At 40.1% G+C, this 16,550-nt stretch overlaps 1 protein-coding gene and 1 pseudogene across 1 annotated transcript in view; both read left to right on the top strand.

Annotated features, from left to right (window-relative positions):
* The first annotated feature begins 3,449 nt into the window (after positions 1-3,449).
* Positions 3,450-3,610, top strand: LOC132504730 (U2 spliceosomal RNA; annotated as a pseudogene).
* Positions 3,611-3,741: 131 nt separating this feature from the next.
* PPP1R36 (protein phosphatase 1 regulatory subunit 36) overlaps positions 3,742-16,550 on the top strand; it is a 31,363-nt gene continuing 18,554 nt past the window's right edge. Inside the window, exons 1-5 of the mRNA XM_060163816.1 lie at positions 3,742-3,835; positions 3,915-3,948; positions 13,922-14,008; positions 14,530-14,627; positions 14,727-14,793. Coding sequence (XP_060019799.1) covers positions 3,742-3,835; positions 3,915-3,948; positions 13,922-14,008; positions 14,530-14,627; positions 14,727-14,793 — 380 coding nt within the window. The remainder of the gene's footprint in view (positions 3,836-3,914; positions 3,949-13,921; positions 14,009-14,529; positions 14,628-14,726; positions 14,794-16,550) is intronic.

The following is a 16,550-nucleotide window of genomic DNA, read 5'->3' as shown; positions in this document are numbered from 1 at the left end:
TCTGAAAGCTGGACATAACTTGGGTTTTTCAGTGCTCATGCCAGGGTGGAAAGTTTTCAGCAAGGAGGAGTTAAGGGTGTTTCATTGACTGCAGATAGCATCGTATAAATATTTGACAAACTACCTTGGTACTAACAGAATCAGGTGATTAGTAGCCTTAGAGTGACGTTTAACATGAGTTTTTACCAAGATAACACTCATTCTTAACCTTTTATTAGTCCTTTATTGAAAGTGTTTATCCCTTGCTCTAACTTCAAAGTATATAAAGTATAATGGAGTCTTTCTGTAAGTGCAATTTGGTATTAGTATGACTCATTTTAGACCTCAGTTTGGGAGAGATTAGTTTTTAAAGTATCAGAAAAATGACCAATGGTATTCTCTTTGGCCTGGTCTCTGGTAACCTGCTGTAACACTAACATCAATCTATGTAGATACTTCATTTTCCATTATTTTGAAAAGTAATTTGTAAAAGTCCTAGCCTTGAGTGTTTTTAATTCTGTCTTCTCAAATTTACCTAGATCTGAATATTGCTAAGATAAAGCCACTGAAGTAGCCGTTCAGTGTTTCCAGGGGTTAGTTGAAACTGGTAACTCGATAACTCCTGGGAACTCCTTAGCAGATTTTAGATCAGCTGTCGTCAAATGATAATGGAAAAAGTACTTGATCTTAGGATGAGGCTACATTACAGTTTAAGGAATAATTAGCATCCCTTGAACTTGAAAGCAATGTTATGCTAGGGCCTAGTGGTCATGACTAAAGCTAATGCAATACATATAGAATGCTAAGGGATTGAAAAAGTACATTTATCAGAATGGGGACTTAATTTTTTCTTATCTGAATGTCTGATTAACAAAATGGCTGTTTTGAGGCAATGAATCTATATACCTGTCAAAATAAGACATAGCAGGTTGTTTACAGTATTTCAGATGTATGAAATTTCAAAAGAAGCTTACCCTAAATTTTTTATCATATTAATTTGATATGTGTAATGGAAATTCATGCACATGACTTGTGTATTAGGAGATATTAGTGCTCTTTACATCTTTAAATTTAGCATGCATAATAGGATATTTAATGTATCACCTATTCAATATGTCAAGGAGAGCTAAGAATTTCTTTATCCTATGTACAATTTTAAACATGAATATAACCTGGCTATCTAGATGAAATCAAAAGATTTCTTTTTATGAAGCTCAAATACTGGGCCCATGATAAGGTATTCATCTACTTTAAGTTGAATGTAGTTTATAAAAGTTGTATTGTGGGGTATATTTCCCTTGCTTTTGAACACTGGAATTGAAATTTTAAAGAATCTCAGATCCATATGTCACAAGACAATTGCTAAGGGAATACATATATTTAGGTTAAGGAACAACAGGAATATTCAATTGCTTCTGTATAATGTGTAAGTAGATATGAGAAAACTGTTGTGAAGAACTATCCTTAAGCATTAAAATTAGATACAGAATTTAAATCCTTGAAGAAAAATTATGGATCTTTAAAGAAAGATACACATTTTTACTCTTGATATAGCTCTTGGGATGGAAACATTTTAGGGTATATGTATTTCTAAAATTTAATAGAGTAATACTTAATGTTGAAATGTCTTTCCCTTAGAACAAATGAAGTCATAGACTCTTTTCCTCCACCCCTTTAAGTATAGATAGGGATGTTTGTGAATTGAAGATTGGGGAAATAAGCAATCAAAAATGGAGTTGCTAATTTAAATACTGGCACTGCTGTTTTCTTACATGTTCGTTTTAAAAGTAGAATTATAACACTTTGAAAATACGTCCATTATGACTTTTTCATAGTATAAGCATGCATTATATCCAGTTAATATCTTGGGCCTAAAATTTGAGACCAGCAACTTAGTTCTATGTCATATGCTCTGAGTTCTTTGACCTTGAGGAATTTATCTTAACTAGGCAAAAAAAAAAAAAAAAAAAAAAAAAAAACAACTTTCCCTCACAGGACACTTGAAATTATTAAATATTTAGATGGCACCTTTATCCCTACTTTATAGCATCATGAATTGTTTGTTTTTTTTTTTAAAGAAAATCATATTTCCATTTTAGGTTGTGAGTTTCTCATGCCATTTAACAAAAAACCTAACTGGTGAAAAATCTAACCTAAGAAATGAGTGGGTCACTTTTAAAATAAATAATGATTTAAAGCCATAAAAACAATTTTTTTATTCCCTCTTTTGTTAGGGCCTAGTGATACAGAAATCTAAGATGGTTCCTTAAGAGTTATCGAGGCTTTCCTTTAAATATTATGTCCCTCTACCACATGTGACGTAACTTGTCATGTAACTTCTCTGTAGGTCATTGTTCTGAGTTCTCAACGCTTTTATTTTTACCTTAGTTTTGTATTTTAGACAGCCTAAAGTTAAACATGGTAAGGTATAAAAGATCTTTGGTTTTCTATTAGCATTTCTTCACTCACTGAGATAACTGAAGAAGTTGCCTGGAAGTGTGGGGAATGGGTACCATCCAGAGTCCTTGGTCTCTCTCAGTTCTTTTTGGAGCTTCAACTCATCATTTCTCCTCTTCCCACCCAAAGTTAAATACCCTGCTTGGAGAAAAGCTTTTGGTGATTGGGATATTTTGCTAAATTCTTTTTAAGTGAGTCATCTTGTAATAAGCCAGCCTCTAAGGCTACAGCCTGAAAGCAGCACTGCCAGCGTACAGGTGGGTTTCCTTATATCTGAGCCAACCAGAACAGCTACCAGCAGTGGACTCAAGTGAGTGGAACATGAATCTAGGTGATTACAATTTTATACCAGTGTGACCAGTGATTGTGTGTTACCAAGTAGTGAGACTGGGAGGATGGAGGGAAGGGGAAGCAGTGGGCTATCTATTGCTATGTTTTTAAAGTTTATGTGAGTATACAATCACTATTTACTAATCTCTTTAACGCTAATTAAGCTGTGGGGATAAAACAAAAGCAGAATATATTAGGCATTCCCAGTCATGTAGTGTCATCTAGCATTGCTTACATCAGTGATGGAAGGAAAAAAATACCAAACAATCTGCATATCAACTCAGTTGCAAGAAGAAATTACAAGACACATGATTTGAAAAGTGTAAATACAGAAATATCAGTTGAAAATCCGTTGATACAAAGCAAGTTTCTCTGCTTTGAGAGACACTAATTTTGAGTACTTACTCAGGGTGATGCGTTACACACATTACTCCTTAAAGAGCCTCGTAAACCCCTCATCTGGATATCTTCAAATGGGTTCCACAGCTAGCTATGCAGCAGAACCCAGTTTTGAAAACCTTATTTCCTCCCTTGCTCCCCTCCTGCCACGCCACGCCCTAAATTAACCTAGTCCCAACCTGTATGTTTTATATTTTATTTTATTTGTTTTTATTTTTCTAACCTGGATTTGAACTTCATTTAGTGCTATTAAACTTTGGAACAAAGGGGAAGCTTCCCTAAGGAACTGAAGACCTTTTGGCTAAGATCAAGTGTAGTATCTGTTCTTATTAGTTTAATATCTGATACATCTTCTATCTGAGGATAACATACTAAGTGGATTTTTGGAGCAGGGAGTTGGAATAGGAGCTTGCTCTGTCCACTCCAAAAAAAAAAGTTATTCTAATTAAAAACAAAAATACAGTGATGCAGTTGACTTCTCGGTGGGAAGGCACGAAGAACTGACCTCTAAAGAAGGAACCCCGGTGCAGCTTTGCTGTGAGACGCTAGGGAGCCACAGCAGCCAAAGGTGTCAGCATGGGCAGCAGTGACGCCCACCCGCCACCGCCGCGGAGGGAGCAGGGTCCCGCCCCCGCCCAACGTCGGCGGGGTTTCTCAGCGCTCACGGGCGGTTAGTTGCCTCCGCGACGGTCGGTCTAAAGCGGCCAGCGGAAGGCCACGTATCGTGTGCCCGAGTTTTATTTGAGGAGGTGGCGGTTGGACTCGCAGGCCGACTTGCCGGATGTAAGTGCACCTGGGCCGCCCCCAGCCCGCGGCGGGTGGAAAGCCGACCCCCTCCCGCCCGCGGCGCCCGACGGGGGCTCGGTGGCGGTGCAGCGACGCCCTCCATTCCCTCGGCCAAGGCCCTGCTCTCCGCCCTCCCCAGGCAGGGGCGCCGCCTTAGCCTGGGGCGAACCTCACTCGAGGAGACCTGGGCTTAGTTGTCTACAAAAACCAGACGATGGAGGTGCGTTCGGCAAACGGTCAGAATTGAATACCGGCTCCCCCCACAGATATCTAGGTATAGGAAAGTTCCACCGCACCACCTCTAATTGGTTGGCTGAAAAATAAATAGCCGGCCTGCGGAGGAAGCGGTCCTGCCCTGGGTGGGATCCCCAGAGGAGAGGCTGGAGGCCGGTCGCTACCATGGCTTGGAAAGGATAACTTGGTACTTCGCCCACTTCCTCCGAAGGGTGGGGTCAGAATTAGAGTTGCTGTCTAACTCCTCTGAAAGATTGGGGCTGCCTTGGGCACCAGTTTATTGTGGTCTGAGTCCCAGTTAATCAGTAAATTACTATGGTGAGATGACACAGGCTCCTAGCCTTCCTCTCTTCTTTCCCTTCCTTCCTTTCTCCCCTACTTTCCTCCCTTCCTTCCTTTCTAGTGAAACTACACCCCAAAACAATCAAAAAAGATAAAATCCTGGCTTCAAGTTAAAAAAAAAAACAGTTTAAGACTCTACACCTTTATTGAATAGAGTTAAATAGCAACTAGTGAGAATTATTGTTAAAAGTTCATTGTGACATGTGGATTGTAAACTGAACCTTTATCTTTGCTGCAATCATTTCATTTTACAGCAGTTGGGATTACGATTAGGGATGTGGTACTGGAAAGATGAAACCAGAACTCTTGAATTCAGAAGGTAAATTTTAACAGAACTTTATTATAGATTTTATGAAAATTACGTGTGTTTGGGATAAAAAAATTCAAGCAGCACAGAAGAGTATAAAGAATAAAATAAATATCTGCTGCAATCGCAGCATCTAGAGATAACCATTTTGGCAGCCTTCCTGATATCCCCTTCGTATGACATTTATCAGCTGCTCCTCTATATCAGACACCGTGCTAATCAGTTTACCAACCCTTTGAAACAGCTGCGTGTTAATCCACTTTTACAGATGAAGAAACTGATGTCAAAGGGTTAAGAAGTTTGAAGGAAACTAAGTGACTTGGCCAAATCACACAGCTCAGAGGTGATTAAGATGTTTTAAATCTAGGTCTACTTGGTTAACAGTCCATATTCTTAACTACTTTATAAAATTGCTTTTTTGAGTTATAGAAATAGAGTTTTACATTAATGGGACCATATATTATACCTGCTGCAGTAGACCGTAAATTTTACAAGGTAAAATTATTAGGTTAGAAAAACTAATTTTAATTCTCCATTGAGAAAATACTGACTCTATTAAAAGTGTATCACTAAACTAACAAAACTAGCCACTATCTGCTGTGCACCTGTTATATTGCAGACATTTGCTTATTTTTCTGAGTCTTAAAACAGCCATGGAAAGTGAGCACTAATATCTCCAATTCATAGATGAAGAAACAAGGCTCAGGGAGATTAAGCCACTGAACCAAAGTCATCCAGCCAGTAAGTAGCAGAACTGACATTTTGAACCAAGATTTATCCAAGTCCTTTCCACTTTATACACTGTCTCCCTCTGATAGACCGCAAGACCTCAATGGCTGGAACTGTCTTAGTCATCTTCATGTTCCTGGAGCCATCTGCAGAACTTCACAGAGTAGGCACTCACCAAATGTTTATTGAACAAGTACAATCAACCAAACAGATTCAAGCAGAGGAAGACTAGAGGCACAGGGCCAATTAGAAGGCTAATTGTAGGAGGCTTATAAATAGTTATCCAGGTAAGAAACAGAGTCAGAGAGAAAAGGGTGCAGGACTAAGAAATATGCAAGAGATGAAATTGGCAGGATGTTTGGATAGAATTGATTGATACCATATAGTGCCTGAAAGTGAAGGGAGAGGGAGAAGTAGGTGCTTAGGTTGGCTCCCAGGTGTCTGGCTTGGGTGATTTGTTGGCTGGGATTGCCCTTCCCCCATATACAGAATAAAAGAGGCAAAACTGGTGATGTGTTTGAGGTTGCTATGACGTGGACACATCTCTTAGGCTGTTGGTCAAATGGGGCTGAAGGTCAGAAAAGGAGTTGGCTGTGCAGATGTAATTTATAGTTACATTATAAATATAATTAAATATTTAATAGCACTTAAACATGAATAATTTAAAGGCTAACCATTATATTAAAGTCAAAATCAAAAGTTTACATTTCATGGAATATTTATTTCAGTGTTTGAGTAATCTGTCATTTCCACAGCAGTGAGTTCAATTTTTCTTCTCAGATATGTCACAGAAGATTCAGTCGAGTAACTCCTAAAACATCATACTTAGTGAATGTGAGATAGTGACAAAGACAGCAAGATAGCTCTGAGATTAGACAGGATAATCACAGGAGTCAAAATATACACGGTAAAGCACAAGAAAATGTGGGTGCAAATTTTCAGTGCCAATATTTTCTTTTCTCAGTCTTCATATATATATAAAGACCATCTCAATCCTCTCTTCTTATGATAAAAATTGCACCATACTTTTTACGTACTGATCTTTATAAATGAAGTTATTTTGTAGTATTTTTCAAACTAATTTTTCAGTGCTAATCTAATAATAACCCACCCCAAGTGGCACTTTTTCCTGTATGATCCTACTAACGAATTTACAGATATCAGTTTCACACTGACTTTATTATTTATAAAACATTCATATTCATAAACTAAAGTTTCTTTTGGTTCGTTACCAAATTATTCTTTAAAATGGCTTGATTGATTTCCCATGTATATTCCCCACTTGATTTTGGAGAATATACATGGGATGGTATGATTTAAAAGGTAGATTGTGTGACATAATGTTGAATGAAAAAGGCCAGACACAAAAATGTAAATATTGTATGATTTTATTTATATAAAAGTTTACAGTAACAGACAAAAGAAAAGAACTGTATTGATAGAGGTCAGAATAGTGGTTACTTTTTGCGGGGTTACTGGCAGGGGAAAGTACAAGAGAACCTTCTGAGGTGCTGGAAATGGACTATATATTGATTTGGGTGGTGGTTACATGGGTATATACATAGTAGAAAATTCATCAAGGGGAGGGGGAAGGGTAAGCTGTGACAAAGTGAGAGAGTGGCATGGACATATACACACTACCAAACGTAAAATAGATAGCTAGTGGGAAGCAGCCGCATAGCACAGGGAGATCAGCTAGGTGGTTTGTGACCACCTAGAGGGGTGGGGTAGGGAGGGTGGGAGGGAGGGAGATGCAAGAGGGAAGAGATATGGGAACATGTATATGTATAACTGATTCACTTTGTTATAAAGCAGAAACTAACACACCATTGTAAAGCAATTATACTCCAATAAAGATGTTAAAAAAAAAATTCATCAAGCTGTCCACTTAAGATTTATGTGCTTTACTGCATAAATGGAAGCTATACCTCAATTTAAACAGTGTAAAAATAAAACCCCCCAAACACCAGACTGTATCAAGTACACAAATTGGGTGTAGTTAAAGATGGGGAGAGGACTACCATGAAGAATAGATGGGGGCAACCTTTTCATAGTGGAGCTGCTTTGTGTTTAAGCAACTGTGTGGCAAACCCGAGTATTAGGATTACCTTGGGAGTCCAGCTGCTAGGGGTGATGCTAAGGAAAAGGAAAGCAGACTTTTGTATGTTTTAGGCCAAAGTTAATGTTTGGCTTTGTTGGAAATGTAGATACTGATTCCCTTTTAAAGTCTAAGCATGTCCCATCACACATTAAAATGTAGGTCTGAAGTCAGAGAGGACTCATGAGCTGGAACATGCTCTTTTTTTTCAGAGACAGTGCTGCAGACACTATGTCACCCCAATTCGTGGTGATGAGACAGGGCTGAGGCAGAGAAGGTGGAGAGGAGACAGTGGTAAGAATGGAAGCTGCAGAGGCAGAGGCTTGTTCAGTCACTGTTCTCACACCAGTTCTGTTTGGTGTCACTCCACAAACCTTTATGAGCATGTGTCATGGGATTGCATCTGTGCTCTAGAAAGCGCTCTCCCATAGTAACGTGGAGGGGCAAGATTAGAGCTCGGGAGACAAGACAATTATGCATTATTCTAAGGGGGAGACGGAGACTTGCAGGAGGACAGAGTCAAAGAGTCATGCTAGAGGCAACTCAGATAAATCCAGCCTTGTGTGCAGGGGGAAGTAGCTGGTAAGATTGGCTGTGAGACAAAGGGAGGAAGGAGGCAAGAACGTCTGGGTCACTGAGTGGGTGACAGCATTGTCTATTGAGACAAGGAAGGTGGCAGATCCGGTATGTTTATGGAGGGGTGAAAGGTAACAAGGTTACTTTTTCAGTGTGCAGAATTTGAGATATAGTCGGCCCTTGGTATCTGCAGCGGATTGGTTCTAAGACACCCCCGCCCCCTGCGGGTCCCAAAATGTGCAGATGCTCAAGTCCCTTATATAAAATGACATAGTACAGTCGACCCTCTGTATCTGCGCGTTCCACAGGCTGACTGGACCTGCCTGTGAGATGTCCAGGTCAAGAATTCAGTAAGCAGGGGTTTGGTTTTCCTGAGAGGGACCGGTGCAGAATTACAGTGGAAAGTGAACTGACTGAGGCCAGAAGCCTAGGAAATACCTACTTCTAAAAATTATGAAATAAGTTTTAAAATATCATATTATTTTTAAAAACCAGAAAATACCATTAAGCGAAAAGAACCAAAATAACTTTACAATCCCACATAAAGAGTATAACTGTTAACATGGTAACAGTTATTGTATAGCTTTCCAAATCTTCTTTTATGTATGTATACACACACATACATTTTTAACTTACTCTCCATTTCCGTATCTTTTTTCCTCATTACAAAGTTGCACATACTTGTTGAAAAACAAGTATATAAATGTACAAAGTAGAAAGTGGGGAGTTCTGCCACAGTTCTGCCCCCAAAGACCACCGGTGCACCAGTGTTAAGGCTTACCACCTTATTTTAATTTTTTTGTGTTCAACATACTGATTATATTTATTTTACATTCTGTGACTGATAATTCCAGTACCCGAAATCATTGTACGTCTGACTTTGTTGCCAGCTTTTTTTTCTCTTATAGTGTTATTTTAAAATTTTTAACTAAGTATAAATATTTAAAACTTTTTATATTGGAAGATTTCAAACATAAACAGAAGTAGGGAGAATGGGATAATGAACCCTCACATACCCATAGCATAGCATCAACAGTCACCAAATTAAGGTCAACTTTGTATCATCTATACCCTCATCTTCTCCACCCCTTGATTATTTTGAAGTAAATTCCAGATATCATATCATTTCATCTATAAGTATTTCAGTACATATCTCAAAAAAAATAGGCACTCTATTAAAAAATATAACTAAATTACTATTTACTAGCCTAAAAATACAAAAGGTAATTTCTTAACATTGTCACATATGCAGTTTGTATCCAGATGTCTCCTATTGTCTAATATTTTAAAAGTTTGTTCCAGTCAGGATCCACACAATTTCCATACATTACAGTTGGTTTGATATGTCTCTTAATCGGTGTGCATGTCTTAAGGTTTTGAAAGGTATCTTCACGTGGCCCTCAGAAATAGCAGACAGGCAAAGAAAGAGGAGCTAACTGAAGAAAAAGCATGATTAGAAGGGTCAGGAGGAAAGCCCTGAGACACACAAAGGCCTTCAAAGGCAAAATAAGAAAGGGAATTTGAGTGGGGAGTGGTCAGCAATGTCAGATGCTAAAGAGAGCTCAGGATGGGGCAAAAAGAAGCCTTTGGATTTAGGAGTCGCTGGGGACTTAGGTGAGAAGCCATTTCAGGAAGGCAGTGGAGTAGAAATCAGATTACAGTAGCTAGAGGAGAAGAATCTGAGTTAAAGAGTACTCTATTTTTGCTAGTTTCTCATCAGTAAGTTTACCAGTGAAAAAGGAAAGCGACAGTACCCTTTAGGGGATCCAGTACTAAGGGAAGGGACTTTTGTTATAAAGATAGGAAAATTTTGAGTTTGTTTGGGTAGAAAGAAGAGATGGAAGAGAAGAGAAGGAAAGTGGGAATGGGATCAAGAGCGCAGATTAGCTTGGAAAAGGTAGAAGCAGAGTTTCCGCTGAGTATGGTGGGAAGGAAGTAATAGAGACAGGAAAGCTTGGGAATTTGAAGGTGCAGGAAGATATATCTATGCCGCTCTCCTTACTGAAAGTAAACCAGACCCTCCCAGGCTACTACTGGGAGGAGAATCTTTTGGTAGCAGTGCTACCGACCCTGACTCATTCCCCTGAGATTGCTGCTCCCTTTCCAGCTCCCTCCTCAGTAACTGCCACCACTGCCACACTGGGCTGGGCCGGGGCTCCGGAAACCTGCATTCACACAAATGCCCTGACCCAGTACCTAAACAGGGGCATTTCCTGAAGCCAGTGGACAGGAGAGACAGGGAGGGCTTCCCAGGGGAGGCGCTGTCTAAGACCTGAGGAGGAGACGGTGTTGGCAAGGCAAAGGGAACTCTGGTTGTGGAGTAGGAGAGTGCGTTCTAGGCAGAAGGAACAGCACGTGCAGAGCCCCAGACACATTTGGGACTGCAAGTGGTCAGTACGCTGGGTGTAGAGCTCCAGGCGAGTGTTAAGAGAGGAAGTAGAAGTTTTAAACCAGGGCAAGATCGTGAAAGGTCTTACAGACCATGCTGACGAATTTAAACTTTATTCAGAGGCCACGTGGGGTCGGGGGTGGGGGGGGGATTGAAAGGTTTTAAATGGGGAAGTAATGGGCCAGCCAACAAGGCATGCTTCTCTCTGACACAGTGTCTGTAGTCCTAGCCATTCATGTTGCAAGTGCCCCCTACTCCCAGCTGGGAGAGAACCAGCCGCCTGTCTGAGTGTTTGCCAAGGTCGTGGACTCCCCTGAGGACATACAGCCAAGGAAACTATACCTCCAGAAACCTCGAACTTCTCTTGTTTTTCAACACAGCCTAACCAAAGACTGTAGTAACCACTGAAGAGCTCTAACTGGTGTGGAAGCCAGGAGTGGTCCAGCCCTCCGCATTTTAGTGATGGGTTCTAGGAGAAAATATGACTACTTTTTCTCATTTATTTCAGGGCAAAGGGAAATGATGTGACTGTGCTGTGATATTAGGAAATCACATCAACACAGTGTGGTCTGTGATTCTAAATGTGTTGCCAGATTGAGAGGGAGACTACGGAGACCGGAGGAGGTACAGATCTAGGTCAGACTGTGGTTTGGGAGCCAATCAGAGGTGCAGTTCAAAGGACAATTTTTAATTATTACTAGCGATGCTTCTTAGTGATTCCAAATGCACTGTGAGCATAGGCTGCTTTTAGAGCTATGGCAGGACACTCACAAAGAGACATCCATCTCACCATCTGATCCGGAGAATGACTTCAGTCAAGTGAAAAGCCACTCAGGCAAGTGTGGGAAGACGTGTCCAGAGGTCAGAGAATAAGGACTAGAGGTTTCGCAGTAAATGCCAGACTACTGCCTAAGAGCAGGCACTACCTGCCACAAGTTTCAAATACTGAGACATGGTCAGCCTCTCTGAGCCTTAGTTCTCCATCAGTAAAATGATAGCCATGTACCAGATGATCTTTTAGATGTCTTCTAACCCCCAAATTCTATGATCTTATGATTTTATAATTCTAAGTTCATTTGACTTAGTTCATAGACCTGATCCAAATGTATCCTTTCCTTACCTTAAGGCTCTCTTGTCTCAAATCAACTCAGGCAAACTAACTAATAGGGCAAAAAATGTTGAATTATAGGGATGGGACTGAGGCAAGGTTAGGAGGGAAGCAATTTCATTTGACACTAACTGAAATTGGGTGTTTCTATCTATATTCTCTCATCTTCTAGAGAAGAGAAACCCTGGGAAGGGCTGGTGACCTGAGTTTTCTTTAGCCTGTTAGGAAAGTTAAGAGCCAATGGCTTGTAAGTGGCCAGAATGTTGTGACGGTCCAAGAGAAAACTGAAAACAACTTTGTGTTCTTGTTTAGGGTGGTTCTATTAATGCCACACATTAGATATCCAGCAAGTAGAATGGACTTCAAAGAGCTCTTAGAAAATGTCTGAATGTTTGGGGGAATTGAGGATTTTGTCAAAGGCTATCTAAATGGCCTGTCAATAGAATGTATCAACAATGTACTGTTTCTTCCTCTATACCTCTATCAACTTTTTTTTTAGGAACGCAGATAATAAATCAATACATTCTTGTCATTAAAATAACCTGAAATAATACAGAAGTATACAGCTGTGGAAGATAGCTCTCTTCATCACTACGCCTCCTCTCTGCCCCATCTCTCTTTGGAGGTACCCACCATCACCATTTGGTATCCTTTCATTTCTTTTTTCCTGCCACCTACTCAGTATTTCAGCACACCTTCCCTCTAAATACCCAATCCTTGGAGACCAGTGATAAGAAGAGGACAAGAAAGAATGAAAAGTTTAGAAATTTCTACATCCACTAACCAACTTGGTGCCAGTGGTCTGAAAAGAAAGAAAAATACAAAAAATCATTCCCTTGAGGTGATACCGTGTACATGCTTTTAGATTCTAACCTAGTCTACAACCTGAATATTGCCAGGATGTTGGCAAAAACTCCTGGAAGAAGAAAGTACCAAACTGGTTAACTTTATCATTCCCATGGGAGGTATTTCTCTAAAATGATGACTTTGTGGGTAACAAATCCCAGAAAAATTTTAAAGGAAGTTGTTTCAAAACTGTTGTGTTGACAAAGAGATGATAAAGAGTATATATGCATGATTAGGGAATGACTAAAATCTGGGGAAAAGTGCGTCTACTTACTATATCTATGCTTAAACTTGACAGAGAGACATGTAACTGTGGGCAGAGATTAAGCTTCTGGGTGGTGTTATCAACATGGCATTGTTTCAGGCAGAAAAATAAACGTCATAATCCACAATGGTCACCAAACCAATGTATTTGGTAGACACCACAGTTCTAGAAAATGAACTCTCTATGAGGCAGGAACCACATCCTGCTAGTCTTCAAAACGCTTTTCTCTGTTTTCCTATTAAGCATTTGCTGATAATCCTGAGAGTCTGTGCATTGACTGTAATCAGACACCACTTATTTTCAATGTTATAGCAATGCCTGACACAGAGTATGGCCTCAGTACACATTTATTTGTTGCTTAATTGTGGTCCATTGTTAGTTAGGCCCATTACTGCTTGGTAATTCTTGTACAAAAACTATAGAGTCAAAGCAACCCTGAATTAAGTAAAGGGTCCTGAAACCTTCTTCGAGATCCTCAAGCTTCTAGAAGAGTCCACAGCAGTGATAACGAGGTGGCTGCTCGGGGGGCAGGACTGCCTGGCGGGTACACACATGGCTCTGTGGCTAGAGAACCTGTGCCCGGTCCTGGCTTCGGCACTTGTTAAGTGATCTTGGCCCAGTTACTTAATATCTTTCTAAGGTTCAATCTTTCTCATGTGTAAAAATTGTAATAATAGTAACATTTTCCTAATAGAGTTGCTGTGAAGATTGAATGAGGTCATGCTTAGAAGCACATAACAAGTACTCAGTAAATCAAAAAATCCTTCCAAACTGATCACGAGCTTTCTGTTTCTTCTGAAGTTACTGCAGCATTTTCAGATGGAAGTGTTTTGTGTATGGTGGTATTCAGGGGGCTAGTGATACGTCAAGGCTGAATATAAAGTCTGATCTTTTTGTCTTTTTCTAGATGATTGTACCACATGTAAATAAATGAATTAAGTACAGCTGTGCCTCAGATTCTCTCCAGGACACTCACAATTATATGCTGGTCCTCAGGTTCCATGAGCTATGGTCATGCTCTGATTAGTTTCCCCCGGGAAAAGGTTAAGTTCCTAATTTTCTCATTTCTATTACAGTTTTACACCTGCAGTAGAACTCAGAGAAAGAGGAAAGAAAGGCAAAGCAGTTCACTTTGCTGAAATTGATGGTCCAGCTTCAGACAGGTAGCTTAACTTAGCACCATGGCAGTGTTGCTGATAGCACCTCTCAGCAGAATGGCTTAAGCCTCTGCAGACTCTAAGAAAATATCATTCCCGTCATCCTAGGTTGAAATGCAAATAGCCATCAAGGAAGGAACATGCACTATTTCACAGTTATGGTGGGAGTTACAATCATCCCAATGATGTATCCCTGTGATAATTCGGCTATTAGCAAATTTTCAGCTTCTTTAAAAAAAAATCTGAAAATGATAGCTATGCCAAAAATAGATGATTTAAATGATCTATTTTGGATCAAATTGGTATTTACCTTTTATGTAAGGCAGTGTGCATTCCTCCTACCCCTAGCATAGTAAATATAATGTTTAATAAAATGTATTCCAAAATGATCCTACATTAAATGAAACCCACACATGACACTCAGTGTCTCCTTACTTTATAGTAAACACCCCATGTGCCTCAGGGTAGATAAAATACAACTAAAACCTTTCAAAGCACTACTATAGACTGTTATATCCCCAAAACAGGTTGACAGATAAAAGATTTGCTTTAAGAGACGACAAGTCACCCAAAGGCTTAGAGAAACGAAGTCAGCAGGGCAATGTTACACTCCTCGATGCTAAATGTGAGTAACTGCTTCATCATCCTTACATGTATTACCTGGTGTCAACCTCTAAGGCAGCTCTTTGTCCCTCTTTCAATTGTCCATCTTCTCTCCTTTCAGATGTTGCTTTGCTTTTGCTACAAGATACTGAGATGCAGCATATCTGTTCTTTTACAACATTTCTGAGGTAGGTAATGCTTGTGAGACATTTTAGATCTTTTATCCTTTATTTTGAAATCATCCCGTCTGATAAGGGATGACAAATCTGATCTTTGGAGAAAGGGCTGGCTCTATGCAAGCCATTCTCTCAGGATTCAGTTTCCAAGACTGAGACCAAAGAGAGGAAGCCAGAAGTTACAGGAGCCCCCAATAAAGTCCAGGGCAAGGAGTATGGTGAGCACGTCATCAGAGTCCCATTGAGACTGCGCTATGTATGTGTTGGTTCAAGGGTACACTCGTTTACTGAAGATCAGTTTTCTCCACTAGTTAGGTTTGGTTAGTTTTCTCCACTAGTTAGGTTTGGTTAGTTTTCTCCACTAGTTAGGTTTGGTTAGTTTTCTCCACTAGTTAGCCCCAACAAGTACTAGGTGTGTGACTCTGGGGCAGCTTTGGGATCTTCCCGAGCCTCAGTTTCCTTGGATACAAAATTGGAAGAAATGGTGTATCCACGTGGCTGTACGTGGAAGGTTCTTCTCCTGGCAGCTGCACTTGTAAGTGCTCAGTGGGAGTTGGGTATCCTATGCTGTGGGCAGCGCTCACAGACTCCCTCAGCATTCAGTAAAGGCCGCATCTGGCAAACACCTGAGATTCTCTGCCTGAAGCTTTATTCTATGGCAGGAGCACACTCAGCCTGCCTGCAGGGCTACAGGACAAGCTTGGGGCACTAGGAAGTCAGTGTCCGAGAAGCAGCCTCCAATCAGTGATATGCTGGAGGGAGAGTTGGTAGATAAATATCCCAGCTTCCATCTGTCAGGATAACTCTAAGTTTTCTACACTGTCTCCTAGAGTCCCTCATGGTACTGAACTACATTGGTCCACGGTGATAACGAACTTGTTAACACCCCCTTTCCATCTCACCTCCCCACTCCCCTACTGATGTTTCTTGTGATCACTTCCTAGTAAACTACTTACTCGCAAATCTGTCTCATGGTGTGTTTCTGGGAGAACCCAACCTAGGACAGGTAGTTATCAATACTGTGAAAAAAAAGTCTGCAATGCTCATCTTCATCCTGCTCTCAAGGTATGGTTAAGGAATGCATGCCAGAGTAAGAATTTCCATTTGGGGTTAGAAAGGAAGCAGCAAAAATCTTGTAAGAATATTTAGAAAGAAAACAAAGCCTTCTAGTTTTAAAACAAATGAGATAGGATTGTAAATCAATGCAGTCTTTTTGGAGAGCAAAACTTATGAAACTTTAATGTGCAGATATTCTATGTCCTAGCAATTTCACTTCTAGGAAGTTACTCAGAGATGTGGCTATAAGAATAATTACTGCAGCAATGTCTATAATATTTTTTAAAAACCCAAATATCCATCAGTAGAGGATTAGTTAAATAAATTATGAGCTATAGCATACTTTATCCACCTGTTTAAAAAAGTGAGGAAAATCTATACATGGTATCATGGAAAGAGGTCCATGTTACACAGGTAAGTGACAGAAGCAAGTTGCAAAGACTTGTATATACCGCATTATCCCATTTGTTACCAAAAAAAAAAAAGTAAGGCATATATTCATGCATATGTATGTGTGCTGGTGGGGGAGGACCTTATATGTGATTGCCTATGCTCTAGAAGGTTTAGGACGGATTCATGCCAAACTCTTAACAGTGGCTACCACTAAGGAGTAGGATAGTGACAAAGGAGTGAGGGGAGAGTCTTTTTACTTGTTACATTTGTGTACTTTTTTTTTTTTTTTTTTGCGGTACGTGGGCCTCTCACTGTTGTGG

The sequence above is a fragment of the Lagenorhynchus albirostris genome, chromosome 1 (genome assembly GCF_949774975.1).
Source record: "Lagenorhynchus albirostris chromosome 1, mLagAlb1.1, whole genome shotgun sequence".
Taxonomy (NCBI): Eukaryota; Metazoa; Chordata; class Mammalia; order Artiodactyla; family Delphinidae; genus Lagenorhynchus; species Lagenorhynchus albirostris.
The sequence above is the reverse complement of the archived record's forward strand: the minus strand, read 5'-3'. Positions and strand labels throughout refer to the sequence as shown.